General features: G+C 40.6%; 1 protein-coding gene across 6 annotated transcripts; it reads left to right on the forward strand.

The window, feature by feature from the left end:
• Positions 1-1153: 1153 nt before the first annotated feature.
• On the forward strand, positions 1154-27666 carry LOC112077240 (NLR family CARD domain-containing protein 3-like). 6 transcript variants are annotated; one of them, XM_024143794.2, is made up of 9 exons: positions 1154-1276; positions 1406-1634; positions 1961-3731; positions 3999-4172; positions 11514-11687; positions 21098-21271; positions 21557-21603; positions 24050-26949; positions 27236-27666. In XM_024143794.2, exons 2-8 carry the CDS (start codon positions 1424-1426, stop codon positions 24571-24573), a joined length of 3075 nt encoding a protein of 1024 aa, XP_023999562.2. In that variant the 5' UTR covers positions 1154-1276; positions 1406-1423; the 3' UTR covers positions 24574-26949; positions 27236-27666. The 6 variants fall into 6 exon arrangements, with proteins under 6 accessions (XP_023999562.2, XP_070297712.1, XP_070297713.1 ...); XM_070441611.1 differs by having other exon boundaries at positions 1967-3731; XM_070441612.1 differs by lacking the exon at positions 21098-21271.
• Positions 27667-27680: the final 14 nt, after the last annotated feature.

A 27680-nucleotide genomic window follows, 5' to 3' on the forward strand; every position in this document is an offset into this window, starting at 1 on the left:
CTTGGGGAATAACACGGAGTTCACTACAGTGTTGAGACACGAAGTTTCGATGTTCAATTTGCTTTTTTCTTTACGGTCAGGGACAGTATGAGTGTAGCCAGATCTTTTCACTCTCTATCCTTGTTTCATTTTTGTGGTTCACCGGATTCGTGTCATTTCATCAGACGAGTAAAGAACGACCAATGCTAGCTAGCAAGCCACTGCTCCGCGTTTCTGGAAGTCAAGTTTCTATTTGTGACGCAATTTGGCGCTGGCATCTCCTCATTGGTTTATAGAAGCAGGTTTACCCCACGTGCCATCTCCTCTTATAAGGTACGTGTATCTCTCATGGTTTATAGAAGCAGGTACCCACGTGCCATCTTCGTTAATAACACGTCCAGTTCGTCTCGTGTTATAAGCAGTACAGTGCCATTGGTATAGCAGGTACCCGCATTCATGTGAGGGTACCACGCTGCCATTCTCTTCATTGGTTTATAGAAGCAGTACCCACGTGCCATCTCCTCATTGGTCTTATAGAAGATCAGTACCACTCGTTGCCATCTCCTCATTGGTGTTATAGAAGCAGCGGTAACCCACGTGCCATCTCCTCATTTAGCAGAAAAAACAATTAACAATAAACATAACATTCTTTTAAACAATAAAAGCTAATTACGAACATTTCTTGAAAATGATGATATAGCCTTTGAATGAAAACCTCTTTCTGTTCCCCATCTGAGCTCAGAGTAGATGTGAGAGATGTAATGTTTGTCTCTGTTGTGTTGAAGCCCAATCAAGCAGGAGAGACCAGCCTCCCCTGTTTCCCAGCTGTGTGTCCATGAAGAGTGACCGGTCTATGGATGACTCCTATAACTTTAGAGAGGGAGACTTTTCTTACTGAACAAAAGTAAGAAGAACTCATGGGTCAATGGTCAGTGAGTTAAACAACACTGTCTCTAGTCATTCTCCTCTCCCTTTTTCCTTTCATTTCCCAATAATCCTTTTGTCCATTTTCATAGCAACAACAACATTCCCTGGTGTGTGTGTGTTGTGTGTGTGTGTGGTTGTGTGTGTGTGTGTGTGTGTGTGTGTGTGTGTGTGTGTGTGTGTGTGTGTGTGTGTGTGTGTGTGTGTGTGTGTGTGTGTGGTGTTGCCTGTTGTGTGTTGTGTGTTACTCCCTGGATGAGGAGATGTAATCTCATGTTTTGTCCACAGAAACCAACAGGAGAGATCAGAGTCAGAGATTCTCAGTGGTCAGTCTTCCCAGAGTCATCAAACAGACCTGGCCTCCATTTTCAGTGTATGTGGTCCTGTTATGTACATTTGTTTTTGTTTATCTCAAGTAATGTTGATCTGTCAATCATTCATTAATGTGTTAATGAGAAAGCAATTCTTCTCTTGCTTAACTTATTTACTTGATTTATTTCAGTTGCTTGAAGAGAAAATTATGACATTTGTGAAGAACGAGCTGAAGATGTTHAAGAGGATTCTTAGTCCAGAACTCCCAGAAGGCTTTGAGAGTCAGAAGCAGGATAAGGAAGTGGTGGATGCTGAAGATGAGAAGCAGGAGAGCAGTGCCAGAGAGGGGGCTCTGAAGATCACACTGCACGTCCTGAGGAAAATGAACCAGAAGGAGCTTGCTGACACACTGGAGAAATGTAAGACCTGTCTGCCTCATGTTGAAAGATGTTTTATAACATTTAAAAGCTGAAGCTAAAGTACAGCTAAAGTAGCTGTGTAACTCAATGATATTGTAGCAGCCTTAACACAACACCTAGTGACCTCATCAAGTAGCATCAGGGATGTGTTGTGGCGATTAATTTAGAGAGAGAGAGAGACAACATTAATAATACCATCAATAATACCAATAATAATGTAATCAGTCACACCAGTCTGTAATGCATTATGAAAACATGTACACATTTACACAGACAGTTAAGAGAATAAACAGACCTAATATTAATATCCTTTGTGTTATTTCTAGATTCAGATGATCCTGCTGTGATTTGCCAACGTGAACTCAAATCTAATCTGAAGAAGAAGTTTCAATGTGTATTTGAGGGGATCGCTAAACAAGGAAACCCAACACTTCTCAATAAGATCTACACAGAGCTCTACATCACAGAGGGTGGAACAGGAGAGGTCAATAATGAACATGAGMTGAGACAGATTGAGACAACARCCAGGAAAMAAGCAAGACCAGAGACTGCAATCAAATGTAACGACATCTTCAAACCCTTAACTGGACAAGACAAACTTATCAGAACTGTGCTGACAAAGGGAGTCGCTGGCATTGGAAAAACAGTCTCTGTGCAGAAGTTCATTCTGGACTGGGCTGAAGGAAAAGCAAATCAGGATGTCCAATTTRTATTTTCATTYCCTTTYCGGGAGCTGAATTTGATGAAAGRGSACAAACACACTTTSATTGAACTYCTYAATCRCTTCTCAATRGAAACCAAASAATCAAGRATCTCCAACTWCRACAAGTACAAAGTTCTGTTCATCTTTGATGGTCTGGATGAGTGCCGACTGCCCCTAGACTTCCAGAAGAACAAGATCTGTTGTGACGTCACAGAGTCAACCTCAGTGGATGTTCTGCTGACAAATCTCATCAAGGGAAATCTGCTTCCCTCTGCTCTCCTCTGGATAACTACCCGACCTGCAGCAGCCAATAAGATCCCTTCAGRRTGTGTTGACCAGGTGACAGARGTACGAGGRTTCAATGACCCACAGAAGGAGGAGTACTTCAGGAAGAGATTCAGTGATGAGGACCTGGCCAGCAGAATCATCTCACACATAAAGACATCAAGGAGCCTCCACATCATGTGCCACATTCCAGTCTTCTGTTGGATTTCTGCAACAGTCCTTGAACACATGCTGVAACATAAGAGAGAAGAGATGCCAAAGACTCTGACTGAGATGTACACACACCTTGTGGTGTTTCATACCCAACAGAAGAATGAAAAGTATCTTGGGAAAGAAGAGACAGGTCCACACTGSAATAAAGAGAGCATTCTGTCACTGGGAAAACTGGCTTTTCAACAGCTTGTGAAGGGAAATCTGATTTTCTATGAAGAAGACCTTAAAGAGGCTGGCATTGATGTCAATGAAGCCTCAGTGTACTCAGGATTRTGCACACAGCTCTTTAAAGAGGAATGTGGGCTGTACCAGTACAAGGTGTACTGCTTCGTGCATCTGAGCATTCAGGAGTTTCTGGCTGCTGTATATGTGTTCCTCTCMTTCATCAACAACAATGAGAATCTAATGGACAAACTGCAAACAAAAGACAAGTCTGCAGTTACTTTCTACAAGAGTGCTGTGGATAAAGCCTTACAAAGTGAGACGGGAAACCTGGACCTTTTCCTCCGCTTCCTTCTGGGCCTCTCACTGGAGTCCAATCAGAAGCACTTACAAGGTCTACTGACAAAGACAAGATGCAGCTCACAGAGCCAAGAAGAAACAGTCAAGTACATCAAGGAGAAGATCAAGGATAATCCCTCTCCAGAGAGGTGCATCAATCTGTTCCACTGTCTGAATGAACTGAATGACCATTCTCTACTGGAGGAGATCCAAAGCTACCTGAGATCAGGAAGTTTCTCAGAAGACGAACTGTCACCTGCACAGTGGTCAGCTCTGGTCTTTGTGTTGCTGACTTCAGAAAAGGAGCTGGATGTGTTTGACCTGAAGAAATACTCCAGATCAGAGGAAGGTCTTCTGAGGCTGCTGCCAGTGGTCAAAGCCTCCAGAGCTGCTCTGTGAGTACATCAAATTACATTGAAGTACCAATCATCAGTAATAAATATTCATTTACGAGAAAAATATGTATTATAATATGTATATAATATTATATTGAATAACATTTTGAATAAATACATTGATTTTCACATTAGTATAACATTATGACCATCCAATTCTAGGAGACGTTGTTAGGGAGAATAAACCAAATGCATCTGCCATTGTCCTTCTACACAACTCGTTAAATGAACAGTGTGTTTGTGACGTCATGATGATCTCTTTGTCAGGCTGTCAGGCTGTGGAGTCACAGAGGAAGGCTGTGCTTCTCTGGTCTCAGCTCTGGAGTCAAACCCCTCACACCTGAGAGAGCTGGACCTGAGTAACAATGACCTGAAGGATTCAGGAGTGAAGCTGCTCTCTGCTGGACTGGGGAATCCCCACTGTAAACTGGAGACTCTGAGGTCAGTATTCCTGTAGTTGGTCAACAAGTGATAACTGTTCACCAGATCCACATGGGTTTACCAGACACACATAGTCCACACCATATGTGTTTGGACAGTGAAGCTTACATTTATTTTTTTATTTCCACATCAAGTAACTGAATCAGATTTAAAAAGCAGGTAAAAATCAAATCAAAGTTTGTTCGTCACGTGCGCCGAATACAACAGTGAAATGCTTACTTACAGGCTCTAACCAACAGTGCAAAAAAAGGTATTAGGTGAACAATATGTAAGTAAAGAAATAAAAACAACAGTAGAAAGACAGTGAAAAATAACAGTAGTGAGGCTATATACAGGCACAGGTTAGTCAGGCTGATTGAGGTAGTATGTACATGTAAATGTGGTTAAAGTGACTATGCATATATGATAAACAGAGAGTAGCAGCAGCGTCAAAAGAGGAGTTGGGGGGATGGGGGGGCACACAATGCAAATAGTCTGGGTAGCCATTTGGTTACCTGTTCAGGAGTCTTATGGCTTGGGGGTAAAAACAGTTGAGAAGTCTGTTTGTCCTAGACTTGGCACTCCGGTACAGCTTGCCATGCGGTAGTAGAGAGAACAGTCTATGACTGGGGTGGCTGGGGTCTTTGACATTTTTTAGGGCCTTCCTCTGATACCGCCTGGTGTAGAGGTCCTGGATGGCAGGCAGCTTAGCCCCAGTGATGTACTGGGCCGTACACACTACCCTCTGTAGTGCCTTGTGGTCGGAGGCCGAACAATTGCCATACCAGGCAGAGATACAACCAGTCAGGATGCTCTCGATGGTGCAGCTGTAGAACCTTTTCAGGATCTGAGGACCTATTGGGGTTCATTCCTTCCTTCTTTCTTATCAATCATTGGCTCATTGGTGAAATTAGCATTATGACAATATCTTTAGTTATTCCATTCAAAAACCTTTATTAATGCAATTGCAGACAGAAGTTGACAAACAGGAACATGGCACGCATGTTTCTGAGTAAGTTCTGCGCTAAAGAAAAGGTCTCCTGTTATTTTATCAAACCCGAAGTCCAGCCTTTAGTGATGTCACTGCCTAGTAATTACCTTTTACTCCTGCGACCAAAACCATGCCTACAAAACTATATAAACAAGGCTTTTAGTGTGTTATCTAAAAGCTTAGCAGGAAATGTCCAAGTTGATTTATAGTGAAATGTTTGACTAGACTTATCTCCTACACTTCCCTGCAGAGTTCTGTCTCAGTGCAGAGTTCTGTCTCAGTGCAGAGTTCTGTCTCAGTGCAGAGTTCTGTCTCAGTGCAGAGTTCTGTCTCAGTGCAGNTCAGTGCAGAGTTCTGTCTCAGTGCAGAGTTCTGTCTCAGTGCAGAGTTCTGTCTCAGTGCAGAGTTCTGTCTCAGTGCAGAGTTCTGTCTCAGTCACACATTTCCCAGAGTTTTTAAAAATAAAAAGCAGAGAGAGAGAACAAAAATACAACTGTAGATCAATACTAAAACTCTATATTGAATATATATATTTTTTAATCTGTAGTCTAGGACCCTATAAATGTAAGGGAACTCCCCCCTCAAGTAGACAAAAATGAATGGGAACATGTTGGCACCGTACGAACCATATACACGGTGTCCAATACCATCCAATTCGGCGTTGTTTCATCCAAAGTTGATTGCAAATGCCATATGGCAAATGCCAAGTGTAATACTTAAAAATTCCAACAGATGGCGAGTGCGCTCCACTGTGGTTTTTCATATTGATAGTGGTTCCTCTCCATCGCTCGTTGTGTTGATTTCATCAGGTCCATTTGGTGATGTTTTTTCACTGTTGAATCATATTGCAAATGCACGTGCATTTGCAATATGTTTCAATGGGCATTTACCATCACGAATTTGTCATGCACAAAAACACTGCAGAAATGCAAAATTGACTGGCCTGAAGAACGCAGGATGGCCGGGGCAGTGATTCTGGTTCCTCTCCATCGCTCGTTGGGGTTGATTTCAGAATGTCACTTTGGTGATGGTACCTCACTGTTTAAACATATTGCAAGTGGCCAAAAGTCACCAGCAAGTCACCGTCCATCAGTCAATTAGATATCATTCTGACACCAAACTGATACAAACTGACAGCACACCCACTTTTTACAACTCGTTTAGAAGCCAACTATCACATACTTCAGAGCTGGCCCAAAAATCACAGCGCCTTCTGTTCAAACCATAATAAAAATGTAAATCACGTAGTTACGTTCTAGCTGCGGGTCCAGTTCTGACATTATGTGTAGGCCTAGCTGAGGCAACACCGAATCCCAAGTTTCGTCTTGATAGGTCATTTGGTACCCGAGCAAGACCCTAATTGGTGCTGAAAATCCACTTTTTTCCATGACTTGCTACGGGGTCCTTGAATGAGCTATCGGACAGAAATGTTGGGGTCCGTCTATGGGCCGAGGCGGTTGCAATGCACCTAGTCGTGCGACTCTGGGACATTTCTAAATGTCGGCATTTTCGTGATGAAAAAATTAATTTAAGTTATTGCAAATGTACGAGGCTGTTTCTCGGTCCGAGAACCTTCTAGAGACACATAACTCACCACGCACTATCGACCCGAGCTCTAGAACAGGTTTCTAAATTTTCAGAACTCTAGGTCTGACGGTTCTTTTTTAGTTCGAACAAAGATAACTATTGCAGGCACTGTCTGTCTATAGGCATTCCAATGTGTACCTCCTTCTAAGCTGTGTGTGTGATTTAGTTTCCTTGGAAATTTTATGGGAGACATGACTGATTTACAGTTAATGAGGGTTGCCTAATCGCACATATGAAGTTTTGGAAAGATCTGACTTTTTTAAACCTTCGAAACAGCCCCTGTGACACCAATTATGGCACTTCCGGTTGGCACAGGAAGCTAAAAGTAAACACATATCCTCATTGGGGTATGCTTTTACAGAATCCTGAGTTTTAAGTCTTTACGTTAAGAACTGACTGATTTACACAGGGTTGAATGCACTATTTCTATCAAACTGCAGGTTGGGTATGGAAAACACTTTTAGGGTGATTTTAACCACTTCCGGTTGCTTCAGGAAGCTTAGAATCGACACAGGTAGACCTCATAGTGGCTTGATGGATTGTCATCGAAGACAGGTTCATAAGACATTCATAACCCACATAGGCTTCAGGTTGACTTTAGAGGAGCAGGCAATGTATTCCTATGGGGAGAGAAGTCATTGTAAACTGTTTGATGGAAACACCTTTTTTTAATTGTTAAGGGTTAATGCTACACGGTCAAGGTTAGGCTTGCACAGATCGGGAGGACCTCAGGAAAGTACCTGAGGTCGATATGTGCTTCTCACCCTAACGGTTCTCTCACTGTCACCCAAAAGCAAATGACAATTAGGGCCAGGCTTCATTTTGGGCCTACTTTTTCTCATGGTCGCTGTGCTTAGACCGAGCGAGCTACGGTCAAGCGTGGCATCTCGTTGAACTCGGCACAGCCTAGAGATTATGGTAATGCCATTGCAGGCTCTGTATGTCTTTAAGCACCACACTTTGTCACTCCAACCTTGATGTGTGTGTGTGTGTGTGTGTGTGTGAGAGAGAGAGCTTTTATTTGACATCTGTTGGGAGAAATGACTGATTTACAGTTCATGAGGGTTGCCTAATAACACATATGAAGTTTTGAAAATATCAGACCTTTTTAATCCTTCGAAACAGCATCTTTGACACCCTTTTAAGGCACTTCCGGTTTACACAGGAAGCTGAAAGTGAACACATATCCTCCTTGGGGTAGGCACTTATAGACTGTTGAGTTTTAAGTCTTTACGTTAAGAACTGACTTATTTACAGAGGGTTGAATCAGTACATGTTATTTCAGAAAATCACAGAAAATCACAGAAATCTCGCAGAGCTCCGAAGCACACTTTAAAAAATCCGTATGAACACACTGCAACTGGATCTGTAACTTTTCAAACATTTTTGAACATCACCAATTTGACATTGTACGATTTCTCTTAAATGACGATGGATAAATGGCTGGTTCTTTTTTTTTTGACACCGTATGTTCACTTACTTTGACGTGAAGCGGTCAAATTATTTTTCTATTTTCATTTTTGACCTTTAATCCCAGAAAAATGGCCATAACTCAAAAACCGTTGAGACCTAGACGCCATCTTGTGCGGGGCCAACTGCCCATTATGCCAAGTTTCGTCTTCAAAATATTTTCCGTTTAGGAGATAAGGCCACGTCGTGATTGGTGATGTTTTGACATTTGCAACATGATTCCATTCACCCTCTTGTGGGATTTACCGGGACAGCGGAAAAATGACCAAAATTTGAATATTTTATAAAACGGAAACCGAAAGTCCGAGAGAGTTCGTTTGATGACTTCCTGGAAGACCCAGCCCTGCCGCACGGCCTGACGCCGTCCGTGAATTTTACAAACGTTTTCGGACATCTAGTAAGGGGCCGTACATTTGCAATATGGGCTTTCTCACTAACCATATGGCAAGCATCAAAATGTTCCCTTAAAGTATGTAAGGAGGGAGGGGTCTTATAACTCCTCCCCTTCTATTAATACAACATATCCATAATCAATTATTATAATACATCAAACATTTATTACAGCCCTATCATGACCCCTAGGTGAACCTCTGACAGACCCATGCCAAGTCTTTTTAGTTTCCTGAGGGGGAATAGGTTTAGTTGTGCCCTCTTCACGACTATCTTGGTGTGTTTGGACCATTCTAGTTTGTTGGTAATGTGGACACCAAGGAAGTTGAAGCTCTCAACCTGCTCCACTACAGCCCCGTCGATGAGAATGGGGGCATGCTCGGTCCTACTTTTCCTGTAGTCCACAATCATCTCCTTAGTCTTGGTTACGTTGAGGGAGAGGTTGTTGTCCTGGCACCACCCGGCCAGGTCTCTGACCTCGTCCCTATAGGCTGTCTCGTCATTGTTGGTGACCAGGCCTACCACTGTTGTGTCGTCTGCAAACTTAATGATGGTGTTGGAGTCGTGCCTGGCCATGCAGTCGTGGGTGAACAGGGAGTACAGGAGGGGACTGAGCCCGCACCCCTGAGGGGCCTCTGTGTTGAGGATCAGTGTGGCGGATGTGTTGTTACCTACCCTCACCACCTGGGAGCGGCCCGTCAGGAAGTCCAGGATCCAGTTGCAGAGATAGGTGTTTAGTCCCAGGATCCTCAGCTTAGTGATGAGCTTTTGAGGGTACTATGGTGTTGAACGCTGAGCTGTAGTCAATGAATAGCATTCCAACATAGGTGTTCCTTTTGTCCAGGTGTGAAAGGGCAGTGTGGAGTGCAATAGAGATTGCATCGTCTGTGGATTTGTTTAGGCGGTATGCAAATTGGAGTGGGTCTAGGGTTTCTGGGATAATGGTGTTGATGTGAGCCATTACCAGCCTTTCAAAGCACTTCATGGCTACGGACGTGAGTGCTACGGTCTGTAGTCATTTAGGTAGGTTGCCTTCGTGTTCTTTGGCACAGGGACGATGGTGGTCTGCTTGAAACATGTTGGTATTACAGTCTCAATCAGGGACATGTTGAAAATGTAAATGAAGACACCTCCCAGTTGGTCAGCACATGCCCGGAGCACACGTCCTGGTAATCCGTCTGGCCCCGCAGCCTTGTGAATCTTGACCTGTTTAAAGGTCTTACTCACGTCGGCTACGGATAGCGTGATCACACAGTCGTCCAGCAGAATGAATTTGCAGTTTGTCTTCGTTGTGTTTTAGGTGTTTTTTCCTAATAGAAACTGAATGGTGAATAATGTTCTGTCATTTTGGAGTCACTTCACTTGTATTGTCAGTAAGAATAGAAGATGTTTCTGAACACTTCTACATTCATGTGAATGTTACCATGATTATGAATAATCATGAATGAATCGTGAATGATGATGAATGAGAAAGTTGGATGAGAGTTTAGCATGTTTTGTTGTATCCTCTGTTATTGGTAATGGTGAGAGGTTAGCATGTTTTGTTGTCGCCTCTGTTATTGGTAATGGTGAGAGGTTAGCATGTTTTGTTGTAGCCTGTTATTGGTAATGGTGAGAGGTTAGCATGTTTTGTTGTAGCCTCTGTTATTGGTAATGGTGAGAGGTTAGTATGTTTTGTTGTAAGTCTTGTTATTGTAATGGTGGAAGGTTAGCATGTTTTGTTGTAGCTCTGTTATTGGTAATGGTGAGAGGTTAATGTTTTGTTGTAGCCTCTGTTATTGGTAATGGTGAGAGGTTAGCATGTTTTTGTTGTAGTCTCTGTTATTGGTATGGTTAGAGATTAGATGTTTTGTTGTAGCCTCTGTTATTGGTAATGGTGAGAGGTTAGCATGTTTTGTTGAAGCTCTGTTATTGGTAATGGTGAGAGGTTAGCATGTTTTGTTGTAGCCTCTGTTATTGGTAATGGTGAGAGGTTTGCAGTTTTGTTGAGCCTCTGTTATTGGTAATGGGTGAGAGGTTAGCATGTTTTGTTGAAGCCTCTGTTATTGGTAATGGTGAGAGGTTAGATGTTTTGTTGTAGCCCTCTGTTATTGGTAATGGTGAGAGGTTAGCATGTTTTGTTGTAGCCTCTGTTTTGGTAATGGTGAGAGTTAGCATGTTTTTGTAGCCTCTGTTATTGGTAATGGTGAGAGGTTAGCATGTTTTGTTGTAGCCTCTGTTATTGTAATGGTGAGAGGTTAGCATGTTTTGTGGAAGGCTCTGTTATTGGTAATGGTGAGAGGTTAGCATGTTTTGTTGTAGCCTCTGTTATTGGTAATGGTGAGAGGTTAGCATGTTTTGTTGTAGTCTCTAACTTTTTCACATCAAAGTTTTCATTATGATTTATGATTTGTATTTTGAATATTGCATATTCATATCATGGCATCATCAGGATTAATGTAGTCGTGTTTAGAAACATGTTATCTACTCACTTAGACAGAAAATTACTCCAGTCATCATCCACTATTCATCACTATTGGGCAAAACATATCTCAAAACACCTCATATGAAACATTTGATCTGAAATCCAAAATGCTGGAGTATAGAGACACATTTAAAACATTAGCTTCACTGTCAAAATAGATGTTGTGTGGACTGTTTACTAAATACAATCTAAATCTGATTCCTCACTGTTTGTATTTTGACTGATACTGCTTTTTAAACTGATCTGGTCACAGTCTACTCAAATGTTTGTACTATGCATTTTTCTATCTACAGGCAATACTTTGATAATTTGTCATTTCTAATAATGAAATATCCATTTATGAATAGATATGGTAGGTTTCAGGACAATGTTGTATCTGAATATGTTGAAAAAATACACTGCCACTATTTTCACCACAAAGAATATCAGTGTGATTTTAATATGATGTGACTCTTTGCAGGCTGTCAGGCTGTCTAGTCACAGAGGAAGGCTGTGCTTCTCTGGCCTCAGCTCTGAGGTCAAACCCCTCACACCTGAGAGAGCTGGACCTGAGTAACAATGACCTGAAGGATTCAGGAGTGAAGCTGCTCTCTGCTGGACTGGGGAATCCCCACTGTAAACTGGAGACTCTGAGGTCAGTATTCCTGTAGTTGGTCAACAAGTGATAACTGTTCACCAGATCCACATGTGTTTACCAGGCACACATAGTCCACACCATATGTGTTTGAACAGTGAAGCTTATAGTTTTAAATGTGGTGCTATGCTCCAGCGTTTTGGATATGAGATAGAATGTTTCATATTAGGAGTACAGAATGTCACCTTTTATTTGAGGGTATTTTTATTTCAATTTCATATTCATATATTTTACAGTTTAGAAATAAATAAAAACTTTATGTATTTGAAGAAGTCTTAATAATTTGGACAAATTAATTTAGTCATAAGTTTAGTATTTGGTCCCATATTCCATGCTTGCAGTGATTACATCAGGCTTGTGATTCTACCAACTTGTTGAATACATTACCAGCTTGATTTGGTTGTGTTTTGGATGTTGTTTTTCCTAATAGAAACTGAATGGTGAATAATGTCCTGTCATTTTGGAGTCACTTCACTTGTATTGTCAGTAAGAATAGAAGATGTTTCTGAACACTTCTACATTCATGTGGATGTTACCATGATTATGAAAAATAAGGAATGAATCGTGAATGATGATGAATGAGAAAGTTACAGAGGCACAAAGATCATACCCCCTCTGTTATCCAATCAAATCATCAAATCAAATCAAATTTTATTTGACACATACACATGGTTAGCAGATGTTAATGCGAGTGTAGCGAAATGCTTGTGCTTCTAGTTCCAACAATGCAGTAATAACCAACGAGTAATCTAACCTAACAATTCCAAAACTACTACCTTATACACACAAGTGTAAAGGGATAAAGAATATGTACATAAAGATATATGAATGAGTGATGGTACAGAACGGCAGAGGCAAGATGCAGTAGATGGTATAGAGTACAGTATATACATATGAGATGAGTAATGTAGGGTATGTAAACATAAAAGTGGCATAGTTTAAAGTGGCTAGTCATACATGTATTTCAAAAAGATGGCAAGATGCAGTAGATGGTATAGAGTACAGTATATACATATGAGATGAGTAATGTAGGGTATGTAAATATTATAATAAGTGGCATCATTTAAAGTGGCTAGTGATACATTTTTTTTACATCAATTTCCATTATTAAAGTGGCTGGAGTTGAGTCAGTATGTTGGCAGCAGCCGCTCAATGTTAGTGGTGGCTGTTTAACAGTCTGATGGCCTTGAGATTTAAAACCTTTTCTCAATAGGGGGGCGCCATTTTCACTTTGTAAAAAATCGTTCCCAAATTGAACTGCCTCGTACTCGCTCGTACAATATGCATATTATTATTACTATTGGATAGAAAACACTCTCTAGTTTCTAAAACCGTTTGAATTATATCTGTGAGTAAAACAGAACTAATTTTGCAGCAAACTTCCAGTCAGGACCTGAAAAATCTGAAATCGAGGGCTCTGTTCCAGGGTCAGTTTATTCATTTGCATGTAATCTATGGGTCGACATGCACTGCAAACGCCTTCCACGAGATGTCAGTAGGCAGTGAGAGTTGGAATGGGGTGTCTAGCTAGATCTGAGGCCGAACAAGACCTGTTGGAATGGAAGGTCTGGTCTTTTCATGGTTTGGCCTGACGCAAGAAGGACCTCTCCATTGCGCTCTGATAAGATTTCGTTTTAGAAGTTAGATATCTCCGGCTCTGATTTAATTTGATATATGTGTTAAAAACATCATAATGTAGTTATTTTAAACCGAGTTATATCAGTTTATATCAGTTTAATGCGATTTTCGGTATTTTCTTTGTTTTGCGTTATGGTGGGTTGGCCACTTCTGTGCCTCATGGCTAGCTTCGTTAGCTAATTCCACAGATGAAGACGACATTCTACAACCGAACAACGATTATTCTGGACAAAGGACAACTTGTAAAAGATTCTGATGGAAGCTCATCAAATAGTAGGAACAATTTATGATGTTAATTCGTATTTCTGTCAAATGTTTAGACTACTAATCCGCCATTATTTTCGGCGCTGTCTCGCTATAACGTAAGCTGTATGTCGTAGTAACGTTATTTTAAAAAAAATCTAGCGGTTGCATTAAGAACTAGTGTATCTTTAATTTGCTGTCCAACCTGTATTTTTTAGTCAAGTTTATGATTAGTTATTGATTAGATTAGGTGCCTCTCCAAGATATCTCCGGACAAATTGATTGAATTTTGGCTACTTATTCACATTGTTCAACCACGAATTGTACCGCTAAATATGCACATTTTCGAACAAACCATATATGTATTGTGTAATATGATGTTATAGGACTGTCATCTGATGAAGTTTGAGAAGGTTAGTGAAAAAATTAATATATTTTTCTGGTTTATTCGCTATCGCTAACGTTATGTTGAATGAATGGGGCTGTGTGGTAGGCTATTGTAGTAAGCTAATATAATGCTATATTGTGTTTTCGCTGTAAAACACTTAAAAAATCTGAAATATTGGCTGGATTCACAAGATGTTTGTCTTTCATTTGCTGTACACTGTGTATTTTTCATAAATGTTTTATGATGAGTATTTAGGTATTTCACGTTGGTTTCTGTAGTTATTCTAGCTGCTTTGGTGAGAGTTGTGATGGTGGCTGCAATGTAAAACTATGATTTATACCTGAAATATGCAAATTTTTCGAACAAAACACATGCTATACAATAAATCTGTTATAAGACTGTCATCTGATGAAGTTGTTTCTTGGTTAGTGACTATTTATATCTTTATTTGGTCGAATTTGTGATAGCTACCTATGCAGTAAAAAAATGGTGGGAAAAAAAAGTTGGGTCTTTTGCTATCGTGGTTAGCTAATAGATTTACATATTGTGTTTTCCCTGTAAAACATTTAAAAAATCAGAAATGATGGCTGGATTCACAAGATGTGTATCTTTCATATGTGTCGTAGGGAGTTGTTCGATTTCATTGATATTTTAGTATGCTAGTATTTACTTGTGGCGTATGCTAGGCTATGTGTCAGTTTTTTACTGATGAGGGTGCTCCCGGATCGGGATTGTGACCAAGTAAATGATAAGCTGTTTTTCAGTCTCTCGGTCCCTGCTTTGATGCACCTGTACTGATTCGCCTTCTGGATGATAGCGGGGTGAACAGGCAGTGGCTCGGGTGGTTGTTGTCCTTGATGATCTTTATGGCCTTCTGTGCTGTGGTGGTGTGGTAGTGTCTGGAGGGCAGGTAGTTTGCCCTGGTGATGCGTTGTGCAGACCTCACTACCCTCTGGAGAGCCTTACGGTTGTGGGCAGAGCAGTTGCCGTATCAAGCGGTGATACAGGCAGCAGGATGCTCTCGTTGTGCATCTGTAAAAGTTTTTGAGTGCTTTTGGTGACAACCCAAATTTCTTCAGTCTCTGAGGTGAAGAGGCGTGCGGCGCCTTCTTAACTTCTGTGAACTATAGGGGGTGCTGTTCCGCATTAGCATTTTGTGTCTCCAAATTAAACTGCCTCGTGCTAAATTCTTGATCGTACACAATATATTATTGTTATTATTGGATAGAAAAACCTTCTAGTTTCTATAGAAGTTGGAATTTTGTCTCTGAGTGGCAGAACAATATCTACAGCACTTTTCATGACAGGGTTCAGATTTCAGAAATTTTTACCTCTGATCTGAGTCTGTTTTTAAGGCGACAGTGATGCTATGAAGAAACCGACACTGCCTACGTCTTCTCTGGGTGTCTGTACGTCATCACGTTTTCAATGGAATCGATGGGAAAATCACAGCCATTAATAAAGACCAAATGTATAGGGACGTCCCTTTCTCGCTGGCGCCTGAAGCGTGAAGGACATCGGACTTGCCTCGTTCCAAATCGTTTTCTAACCAGCAATATTTTTCTCCGGTCATGTTTTCAGTCGTTATAGTTGTTAAAAACATCATAACTTCTTGGAACTTATGGGGGTGCTGTTCGCATTAGCATATTTGTGTCTCCAAATTAAATCGCTCGTGCTAAATTCTTGATGTCCAATATGCATATTATTGTTATTATTGGATGAAAACACCTTCTAGTTTATAGAAGTTGGAATTTTGTCTCTGAGTGGTACAGAACATTTCTACAGCACTTTTCATGACAGGGTCAGATTTCAGAAATTTTTACCTCTGATCTGGGGTCTGTTTTTAAGGCGACAGTGAATGCTATGAAGAACCGACACTGCTACGTCTTCCTCTGGGTGTCTGTACGTCATCACGTTTTCAATGAAATCGATGGGACATTCACAGCCATTATAAGACAAATGTACAGAGACCCCCTTTCTCAACGTGCGCCTGAAGCGTGAAGGCCATCGGACCTGCCTCGTTCAAATCGTTTTCTAACCAGCAATATTTCCGGTCATGTTTTCAGTCGTTATAGTTGTTAAAACATCATAATGTAGTTAATTTGAACGTTTTATAGCAATTTATATCCGTTTAGTGCGATTCTGAGGAATTTATTTGTCGTGCACTCTGAAAGTTTGGACACGTTTTGGGATGTGGTCGTTGGTGGTGGACTTTTCGAAGGACAGAGGCATCTATCGACCAAGACGTTTATAACATAGAAAGGATACATTGCCCAAGAATCTGATGGAAGAACAGCTCAAAGTAGCAATATTTAATATGATAATCGTGTTTCTGTCGAAATATTTTAAACGATTTTGCCATTTTGTTTGGTATAGCTTCACTTGGCGAACCCTGTATTGAAAAGTAAGGATAATTTTAAAAATGTAAATCAGCGGTTGCATTAAGAACTAATTTGTCTTTCGTTCCTGTAAACCCTGTATTTTTTAGTCAAGTATTTGATTAGCTTTCAATTAACTAGATCACTCTGATAGATGACGTCAGACATATTGAGGCTTGATTTCCTAGTATTTTTTATTGTGTACCACGGTTTTGTATGGCTAAATATGCACCTTTTCGAACAAACTGTATATGTATATTGTAAAATGATGTTACAGAGGAGTGTCATGTCAAGAGAAGAATTCTGAGACAGGTTAGTGAAATTATATATTTTGGCGGTGATTACGTTATAGCGTCTGTGCTGGCTGGAATCGATGCTCTGGTAACGTTTGCACATGTGGTATGCTAACTTATCGATTTATTGTGTTTTCGCTGAAAAACGCTTAGAAAATCTGAAATATGGTCTGAAATCACAAGAAATGGGTCTTTCCATTGCTATGCTTTGTCTATTTTAATGTTTTATGATGAGTAAATTGGTCATACACGTTGCTCTATCTAGTAATTCTAGTGATTTGCGATGGTCGGTGCAATTGTAAACTGTGATTTCTACCTGAAATATGCACTTTTTTCTAAACAAAACTATCCTATACCAGAATATGTTATCAGACTGTATCTGAAGAGGTTTTTTCTTGGTTAGTGGATATCAATATCTTAGTTAGGCCGAATTGGTGATAGCACCTGAAGGAGTAAGAAACTGATGGAGTTAGAATAGTGGTGTATTTTGCTAACGTGTTTAGCTAATAGATTTACATATTTTGCTTCCCTGTAAAACATTTTAAAAATCTGAAATGGTGCTGTTTATTCACAAGATCTGTATCTTTCATCTGGTGTCTTGGACTTGTGATTTATAGATATAATTTGAGCTACTATCTACTTGTGAAGCTATGCTAGCTATGCTAATCGGTGTGTGGGGGATGGGGGGTGCTCCGACCCGGGGTAGAGGCTCGTTAGAGGTTAACAACGCTGTATGTGTGGGTGGACCAATTCAGTTTGTCCGTGATGTGTACGCCGAGGAACTTAAAACTTACTACCCTCTCCACTACTGTCCCGTCGATGTGGATAGGGGGGTGCTCCCTCTGCTGTTTGGAAGTCACGATAATCTCCTTGTTTTGTTGACGTTGAGTGTGGATTATTTTTCCTGACACCACAACTCCGAGGCCCTCACCTCCTCCTGTAGGCCGTCTCGTCGTTGTTGGTAATCAAGCCTACCACTGTAGTGTCATCCGCAAACTTGATGATTGATGATCAGCGGGGTGGAAATGATTGAGTTGGAGGCATGCAAGGCCACGCAGTCGTGGGTGAACAGGGAGTACAGGAGAGGGCTCAGAACGCACCCTTGTGGAGCCCCAGTGTTGAGAATCAGCGGGTGGAGATGTTGTTACTACTCTCACACCTGGGGGTGGCCCGTCAGGAAGTCCAGTACCAGTTGCACAGGCGGGGTCAAGACCCAGCGTCTCGAGCTTGATGACGAGTTTGGAGGGTACTATGGTGTTAAATGCTGAGCTGTAGTCGATGAACAGCATTCTCACGTAGGTATTCCTCTTGTCCAGATTTTAGGGCAGTGTGCAGTGTGGTTGTGATTGCGTCATCTGTGGACCTATTGGGTCGGTAAGCAAATTGGAGTGGGTCTAGGGTGTCAGGTAGGGTGGAGGTGATATGGTCCTTGACTAGTCTCTCAAAGCACTTCATGATGACGGAAGTGAGTGCTACGGGGCGGTAGTCGTTTGCTAGTTACCTTAGCTTTTTGGAAGGACATGGTGGCCCTCTTGAAGCATGAGGGGGACAGCAGACTGGGATAAGGATTGATTGAATATGTCCGTAAACACACCAGCCAGCTGGTCTGCGCATGCTCTGAGGACGCGGCTGGGGATGCCGTCTGGGCCTGCAGCCTTGCGAGAGTTAACACGTTTAAATGTTTTACTCACGTCGGCTGCAGTGAAGGAGAGTCCGCAGGTTTTGGTATTGGGCCGTGTCAGTGGCACTGTATTGTCCTCAAAGCGAGCAAAGAAGTTATTTAGTCTGTCTGGGAGCAAGACATCCTGGTCCGCAACAGGGCTGGTTTTCTTTTTGTAATCCGTGATTGACTGTCGACCCTGCCACATACCTCTTGTGTCTGAGCCGTTGAATTGCGACTCTACTTTGTCTCTATACTGATGCTTAGCTTGTTTGACTACCTTGCCGAGGGAATAGCTACACTGTTTGTATTCGGTCATGTTTCCGGTCACCTTGCCCTGGTTAAAAGCAGTGGTTTGCGCTTTCAGTTTCGTGAGAATGCTGCCATCAATCCACGGTTTCTGGTTTGGGAATGTTTTTATAGTTGCTATGGGTACGACATCACCAATGCATTTTCTAATGAACTCGCTCACCGAATCAGCGTATTCGTCAATGTTGTTGTTGGACGCAATGCGAAACATATCCCTATCCACGTGTTCGAAGCAGTCTTGAAGTGTGGAGTCAGATTGGTCGGACCAGCGTTGAACAGACCTGAGCGCGGGAGCTTCCTGTTTTAGTTTCTGTCTGTAGACTGGAAGCAACAAAATGGAGTCGTGGTCAGCTCTTCCGAAAGGAGGGCGGGGAAGGGCCTTAAATGCGTTGCGGAAGTTAGAATAACAATGATCCAGGGTTTTACCAGCCCTGGTTGCACAATCGATATGCTGATAGAATTTRGGGAGTCTTGTTTTCAGATTAGCCTTGTTAACCTGTCTGGGCTACTGGGACGCTAGCGTCCAACCTGGCCAAAATCCAGTCACAATGCAGCGCTGCAAATTCAAATAAATTACAAAAAAAATTAACTTTCATGAAACACACACGCAAGATACCAAATTAAAGCTGCATTTCTTGTGAATCCAGCCACCGTGTCAGATTTTAAAAAAGCATTTCGGCGAAAGCAAGCGATGCATTTATCTGAGGCCCAACAAACAAGCACAGACAAGCATACTTCATACAGCAACACAAAACTCAGAAATAAAATCTAAATCATGCCTTACCTTTGAAGATTTTCTTTTGTTGGCACTCCAGTATGTCCCATAAACATCATAAATGGTCCTTTTGCTCGATTAATTCTGTCGTTATATATCCAAAATGTCCATTTAATTGGTGCGTTTGATCATGAAAACACCGGTTCCAACTCGCCAAACATGACTACAAAATGTCTCATAAGTTACTTGTTCCAAACATTCCAAACAACTTTCCTAATACAACTTTAGGTGTTTTTAAAGTAAATAATCGATAAAATTCCATACGGGACCAACAGCGTTGGAGGAAAACAAAGTGGACAGAGCATTTCTGGTCACGCGCGTCTATCTAACAGGACACTTGACGTTACCCTCGTTCTGGATGGCAGTTCTTCTTCATTACACAGAGGATAAACATCAGTCAATTCTCAAGACTGCTGACATCCAGTGGAAGCGATGGGAAGTGCAAGCACCTTCCTTCTTATTCTAGATTCCCCATTAAAACTCATTGAAGAGAGTGACCTCAAAAAAAAAATTCCTGGATGGTTTGTCCTCAGGATTTCGCCTGGCAAATAAGTTCTGTTATACTCACATACATCATTCAAACAGTTTTAGAAACTTCAGAGTATTTTCTATCCAAATCTACTAATAATATGCATATCATGGCTTCTGAGCCAGAGTAGCAGGCCGTTTAAAATGGGCACGCTTCTCATCCAAATGTGAAAATGCTGCTCCATATCCCTTAAGAAGTTAAAATCCCCAGCTACAATGAATGCAGCCTCAGGATATGTGGTTTCCAGTTTGCATAGAGTCAAATTATTTTTTTTCAGGGCCATTGATGAGTCTGCTTGGGGGGGAATATGTACGACTGTGATTATAATCGAAGAGAATTCTCTTGGTAGATAATGCGGTCGACATTTGATTGTGAGGAATTCTAAGTCAGGTGAACAGAAGGACTTGAGTTCCTGTAAGTTGTTATGATCACACCACGTCTCGTTAATCATAAGGCATACACCCCCGCACCTCTTCTTACCAGAAATATGGTTGTTTCTGTCGGCGGGATGCGTGAAGAAACCAGCTGGGAACGAAATTATTACAAAGTGCAAATAGCACCCCCTATTGAGAAGAAGTTTTAATACTCTATATTTGTAAGTACTTTAATACACTTAGTATTTGTCAGAATACTTATAACTTCTTCAAATGGGGGGACTGGATACGTAAAGTGCTTTAATTTCAAAACATGAAACAGATATGTATTAAAGTACCCTCAAATAAAAGGTGACATTATATACTGTCACCTCATATGAAACATTTGATCTGAAATCCAAAATGTTGGATTATAGAGCCACATTTAAAATGTTAGCTTCACTGTCAAAATAGATATGGTGTGGATTATGTGTGCCTGGTAAACACATGTGGATCTGGTGAACAGTTATCACTTGTTGACCAACTATGTAACTGTATACTCAATACAATCCAAATCTGATACCTTAGTGTTTGTCTTTTGACTGATACTGCTTTTTAAACTGTCTGGTCTGTCTTCTCAAATATTTGTAATGTACATTTTTCTATCTACATGCAATACTTTGATAATTTGTCTTTTTTTAATAATGACACATTAATTTCTGAATAGATATGGCAGGTTTCAGGACACTGATGTATCTGAAAATTTTGAAACAAATGTACTGCCACTCCGTTTTCACCACCAAAGCATAGCAGTGTGATTTTAATATGATTTTACTGTTTGCAGGCTGTCACGCTGTCTAGTCACAGAGGAAGGCTGTGCTTCTCTGGTCTCAGCTTTGAAGTCAAACCCCTCACACCTGAGAGAGCTGGACCTGAGCTACAATCACCCAGGAGACTCAGGAGTCAGACCGCTCTCTGCTGGACTGGAGGATCCACACTGCAGACTGGAGAAACTCAAGTATGTAGAGGGTTTATGTCAATGTTCATATCAGACATGTTTGACTTATCAGGCTAGTTAAGACAAACATTCTGACCACCACTTGGACACGTTTTATGCTGATCGTGTGTTGTGGTGTGTGTGTGTGTGTGTGGGTGTTGGTGGTGTGTGTGTGTTGTGTGTGGTGTGTTGTGTGGTGTGTGTGTGTGTGTGGGTGTGTGTGTGTGTGGTGTGTGTGTTGTGGTGTGTTGTGTGAGTTCAGGTGTATCCCTCAATGACTGTCTGTTCTTCCACTTATCACTACAGTGTGGAACATGGTGGAGAGTACACAATGAAACCTGGGCTTAGAAAATGTGAGTGTTGACTGCGTTGAAGAATATGACTAAGAATAATCTAATTCAAGTTAAGTCAAAGTCAAAAACCACCATCATTACTTACTTGGTCATATAAATATCAGCTGCAGTTCTACAGAAGCAGAAATCAGGGACACCAAAGTTTACAAAGAGTTGATTTGACAGTTGTGTGTGTGTGTGTTGTGTGTGTGTGTGTGTGTGTGTGTGTGTGTGTGTGTGTGTGTGTGGTGTGTGGCGTGTTCGTGTTACATAAGAAATGGTTGTTTGTGTTCAGTGTGTGTGGCGTACAGGTGAGTGTGTGTTACGTTAGAAACGTGTGTTTGTGTTCAGGATGCATACGTGTGTATGGATCTGTTCAGGATTGGTGTGTGTGTGTGTGTGTGTGTGGTGTGTGTGTGTGTGTGTGTGTGTGTGTTGTGGTGTGTGGTGTGTGTGTGGTGTGTGTGTGTGTGTGTGTGTGTGTGTGTGTGTGTGTGTGTGTGATTAATAGGAATAAGTGTGTTTTATATTACCATACAGTATAACATATGATCATTCAACAAGTCTCAAGTTACCTAACCTGTACCGCCCCAGCTTCCGCCAGCGGAACTCCTCCCACATTCCACTGAAAAGGCAGAGCGCGAAATTCAAAATATATTTTTTAGAAATATTTAACTTTCACACATTAACAAGTCCAATACAGCAAATGAAAGATACACATCTTGTGAATCCAGTCAACATGGCCAATTTTTTAAATGTTTTACAGCGAAAACAGCACGTATATTTATGTTAGCTCACCACCAAATACAAAGAAGGACAGACATTTTTCACAGCACAGGTAGCATGCACAAAGCCAACCTAACTAACCAAGAACCAACCAACTAACCAAGAAACAACTTCATCAGATGACAGTCTTATAACATGTTACACAATCAAAATCTATGTTTTGTTCGAAAAATGTGCATATTTGAGGTATAAATCAGTTTTACATTGCAGCTACCATCACAGCTACCGTCAAAAATAGCACCGAAGCAGCCAGAGCAATTATAGAGACCAACGTGTATTACTAATTACTCATCATAAAACATTTAAAAATACACAGCGTACAGCAATTGAAAGACACAGATCTTGTGAATCCAGACAATATTTCAGATGTTCTAAGTGTTTACAGCGAAAACACAATATAGCGTTATATTAGCTTAGCACAATAGCAAACATCACAATAGCTCACAATAGCATTGATCAAGCCAAACATAGAGATGACGTATAAACCACCAAAAAGATATTAATTTTTTCACTAACCTTCTCAGAATTCTTCAGATGACAGTGCTGAACATCATATTACAACATACATATAGAGTTTGTTCGAAAATGTGCATGTTTAGCAGCACAAATCGTGGTTATATACAATGAGAAAAGTAGCAAAGCTGCCCAGAAAATGGCAGGAAAAATCTTTGAAGAGGCACCTAATCTAATCAGTAACTATTCCAAAACTTGACTAAAAAATACAGGTTGGACAGCAATTGAAAGACAAATTAGTTCTTAATGCAATCGCTGAATTACATTATTAAAATTAACGTTACTTCAAGCATACAGCGTGCGCTAAAGTGAGACCGCACCATAGTTCATGGCGGAATTATTATCTGACATTTGTCAACACGGTACGAATTAACAGCATAAAGACTATTAGCTTCCATCAGAATCTTGGCAAGGTGTTCTTTCTCCAGAAAGATGTCCTCTGTCCGGTCGAAATAGCCGCTAATGTTAGCCGCCAACTCGTGAACGCACATGGCAAAGAAATCCCAGAAAATCGCAATAAACTGCTATAAACTGCTATAAGTCGGTTTAAATTAACTACCTTATGATGTCTAACACCTATAACGAATAAAAACATGACCGGAGATATAGAACTGCTAAAACGAAAGCGTTTGCAGGACGCCATTGTGATGCTTCATGCGTCTGCTGAAAAGGACGGTCCTTCCGTACCACGGTCCTATATAAGGTCCCAGATTGCGCAATCGACTCCATTCAAATCTCCCCGCTTACTGACATCTAGAGGAAGGCGTGTGCAGTGCATGTACCCATAGCTTGCATTAGGACTTATAAACTGACCCAGGACAGGGGCATCGATTTCAGAAATCTCACTCCCTCACAGGAAATGTGCTGCAGAATGAGTTCTGTTTCACTCAGAGACATAATTCAAACGGTTTTAGAAACTAGAGAGTGTTTTCTATCCAATAGTAATAATAATATGCATATGTACGAGCAAGAATTGAGTACGAGGCAGTTTAATTTGGGGACCAATTTTTCCAAGATCGAAATAGCACCCCCCCTGGGCTCAAGAGGTTTTAACTTCTCCTTTTGACAACCTAGAAACATCTACATTAAATGAATTAGTGAAAAGTGAGTTAACATTCTAATGTGAATGATGATGATTTCTAATATTGTGTCTGGTTTCATCCATCAGATGTCTGTGATCTCACACTGGACCCAAACACAGTACACAGACTCCTCTTTCTGTCTGAGGAGAACAGAAAGGTGACATGGAGGAGAGAGAAGCAGCCGTATCCTGATCACCCAGAGAGATTTGAGGACTATAGACAGGTGCTGTGTAGAGAGGGTCTGACTGGGCGCTGTTACTGGGAGGCAGAGTGGAGTGGGAGAGAGGCTGTTATAGGAGTGACATATAAAGGAATCAGCAGGAGAGGATGGGGTGATGACTGTTGTCTTGGATACAATAACAAGTCTTGGAGTCTGCGCTGCTCTGACAACAGTTACTATGCCAGGCACAATAATATCTCCACTACCATAGACGTCCCTTCCTCCAGCTCTCACAGAGTAGGAGTGTATCTGGACTGGCCAGCCGGCACTCTGTCCTTCTATAGAGCCTCCTCTGACACACTGACACACCTGATCACATTCACCTCCACATTCACTGAGCCCCTCTATCCAGGGTTTTGGGTTGATGTTGACTCCTCAGTGTCCCTGTAAATAATAACCTGACACACACAGTCTTGTATTTCTAACCAATTTAGGACTCCTCACAAACACATACCTGACCATGCTTACCAGACATCATAGAAGCACAGAAATTACACTCATGAGTTAGAAAACATCACCTAAAGTTGCTGACTCCTTGAAAAAAAGTTACCTTGTAATTTTACCAACTACTTCGACCGTACATTGCAAATCAAATCAAATCACATTTTATTGGTCACATACACATGGTTAGCAGATGTTAATGTGAGTGTAGCGAAATGCTTGTGCTTCTAGTTCCGACCATGCAGTAATATCTAAATATATGGATGAGTGATGGTACAGAACAGCATAGGCAAGATGCAGTAGATGGTAAATAGTACAGTATATACACATGAGATGAGTAATGTAGGGTATGTTAACATTATATGAAATGGCAACTTCTACTTGGTCACAATCCCGGATCAGGGATCACCCTCATCAGTAAAAAAGCTGACTAGCATAGCCTAGCATAGCGCCACAAGTAAATACTAGCATCTAAATATCATGAAATCACAAGTCCAAGACACCAGATGAAAGATACACATCTTGTGAATCCAGCCATCATTTCCGATTTTTAAAATGTTTTACAGCGAAAACACAATATGTATTTATATTAGCTAACCACGATAGCAAAAGACCCAACCACATATTTTCACAATTTTTTTACTGAATAGGTAACTATCACAAATTCGACCAAATAAAGATATAAATAGTCACTAAACAAGAAACAACTTCATCAGACTTCATTAGATGACAGTCTTATAACAGATTTATTGTATAGCATATGTTTTGTTTGAAAAATGTGCATATTTCAGGTATAAATCATAGTTTTACATTGCAGCCACCATCAGAAATCTCACCAAAGCAGCTAGAATAACTACAGAAACCAACGTGAAATACCTAAATACTCATCATAAAACATTTATGAAAAATACATGGTGTACAGCAAATGAAAGACAAACATCTTGTGAATCCAGCCAATATTTCAGATTTTTTAAGTGTTTTACAGCGAAAACACAATATAGCATTATATTAGCTTACTACAATAGCCAACCACACAACAGCATTGATTCAAGGCAAATCAAGCAACAGTAGCGATAGCGACAAAACCAGCAAAAGATATTAATTATTTCACTAACCTTCATAAACTTCATCAGATGACAGTCCTATAACATCATATTACACAATACATATATGGTTTGTTCGAAAATGTGCATATTTAGCGGTACAATTCTGAGTTGAACAATGTGAATAGTAGTCAAAATACAAACATTTGTCCGGAGAAATCTTGGAGAGGCACCTAATCGAATCAAATAACTAATCATAAACTTTACTAAAAAATACAGTTTGGACAGCAAATGAAAGATACACTAGTTCTTAATGCAACCGCTGTGTTAGATTTTTAAAAATAACGTTAGTACGACATACAGCTTACTTATAGCAAGCAGCGCCCAAAATAAGGGGGAATATAAGTCTAAACATTTTCGACAGAAATACGAAATAACATCATAAATGGGTCCTACTTTTGCTGATCTTCCATCAGTTGTACAAGGGGTCCTTTGTCCAGAACAATCGTTGTTTGGATTTAGAATGTCCTTTTTCCCTCTCGAATTAGCAACCTTAGCTATAACGAAAGCTTTTCAGAAGCCAATCCAGAGTTCTTCCCGCGCCTTGCTAAACAGAGGAAATTGGGGTCATCTCATTCCATAGCTTCTTTTGACCTCAGATAGAGCGATACTCCATTCACCTCTCACAGCCTATTGACATCCAGTGGAAGGCGTATGAAGTGCATGTATACTAATAGATTTCAAGCAAATGAATAGGGAGGCCCTGGAACAGAGCCTCGATTTCAGATTTTTCACTTCCTGACAGGAAGTTTGCTGCAAAATGAGTTCTGTTTTACTCACAGATATAATTCAAACGGTTTTAGAAACTAGAGAGTGTTTTCTATCCAATAGTAATAATAATATGCATTGTACGAGCAAGATTGAGTACGAGGCAGTTTAATTTGGGAACGATTTTTTACAAAGTGAAAATAGCGCCCCATATTGAGAAAAGGTTAGTGACTAGTGAACACATTATATACATCCAATTATTATTTTAAATGGCTAGAGATTGAGTTGTATGTTGGCAGCAGCCACTCAATGTATTGCATGCATGCCATCAGCCATGGAGCCTCCTATAAAATCTATAAATGCTGCCTCGCGATGTACCTAATGGAAGCGTAAAATAATTAACAGGTTTAAATTCTCGATATTTGATGCATTCATTCTATTTAATGACTGAAAATATTGCATGTAGAATGCCACAGTGATGCAACACGGATGGCAACTCAACGGCTGTAGTGTAGTTCTACTGTAGGTTAGTTCTACTGTAGTGTAGTTCTACTCGTGGTAGTTCTACTGTAGTGTAGTTCTACTGTAGTGTGTTGTACGGTAGTGTAGTTGTACTGTAGTGTAGTTTTACTGTAGTGTAGTGTCTGTAGTCTAGTTGTACTGTAGTCTAGTTCTACTGTAGTGTAGTTTTACTGTAGTGTAGTTTTACTGTAGTGTAGTTCTACTGTAGTGTAGTTTCTACTGTAGTGTAGTTCTACTATAGTGTAGTTATTCTGTAGTGTAGTTCTACTGTAGTGTAGTTCTTCTGTAAAGTAATTTAAACTTGAACAACCATTTCAGTAATCGATTCAATATATCCAAGTAACAGATTAATAATTTAGTCACAGCTTTTGTATTCTGAAGACCTTAGTCACTCCAAAAGTGAACCACACACCTGGAAAATCTTCCCCAAACAGAGTGAGATGGAGGACATTCATCATCTGCCTATGAGTTTAAGTCAAGTAAGTCCCATTAAGTCCTCAGAGGTACACCAAGATAGAAGCTCTCATACACTTATTATCTCTGATCTGTAACTATTCTGTTGTTTACATAGACCTGTACCTAGTCTGTTTGTGTTTTATAGACCTGTACTATTCTGTTGTGTTTATAGACCTGTACTATCTGTTGTGTTTTAACCTGTACTATCTGTACTGATTTCTGGTTGTGTTTATATTGTACCTGTACTATTCTGTTGTGTACATAGAC

The sequence above is a fragment of the Salvelinus sp. IW2-2015 genome, unplaced genomic scaffold (assembly GCF_002910315.2).
Source record: "Salvelinus sp. IW2-2015 unplaced genomic scaffold, ASM291031v2 Un_scaffold4401, whole genome shotgun sequence".
Classification (NCBI taxonomy): domain Eukaryota; kingdom Metazoa; phylum Chordata; class Actinopteri; order Salmoniformes; family Salmonidae; genus Salvelinus; species Salvelinus sp. IW2-2015.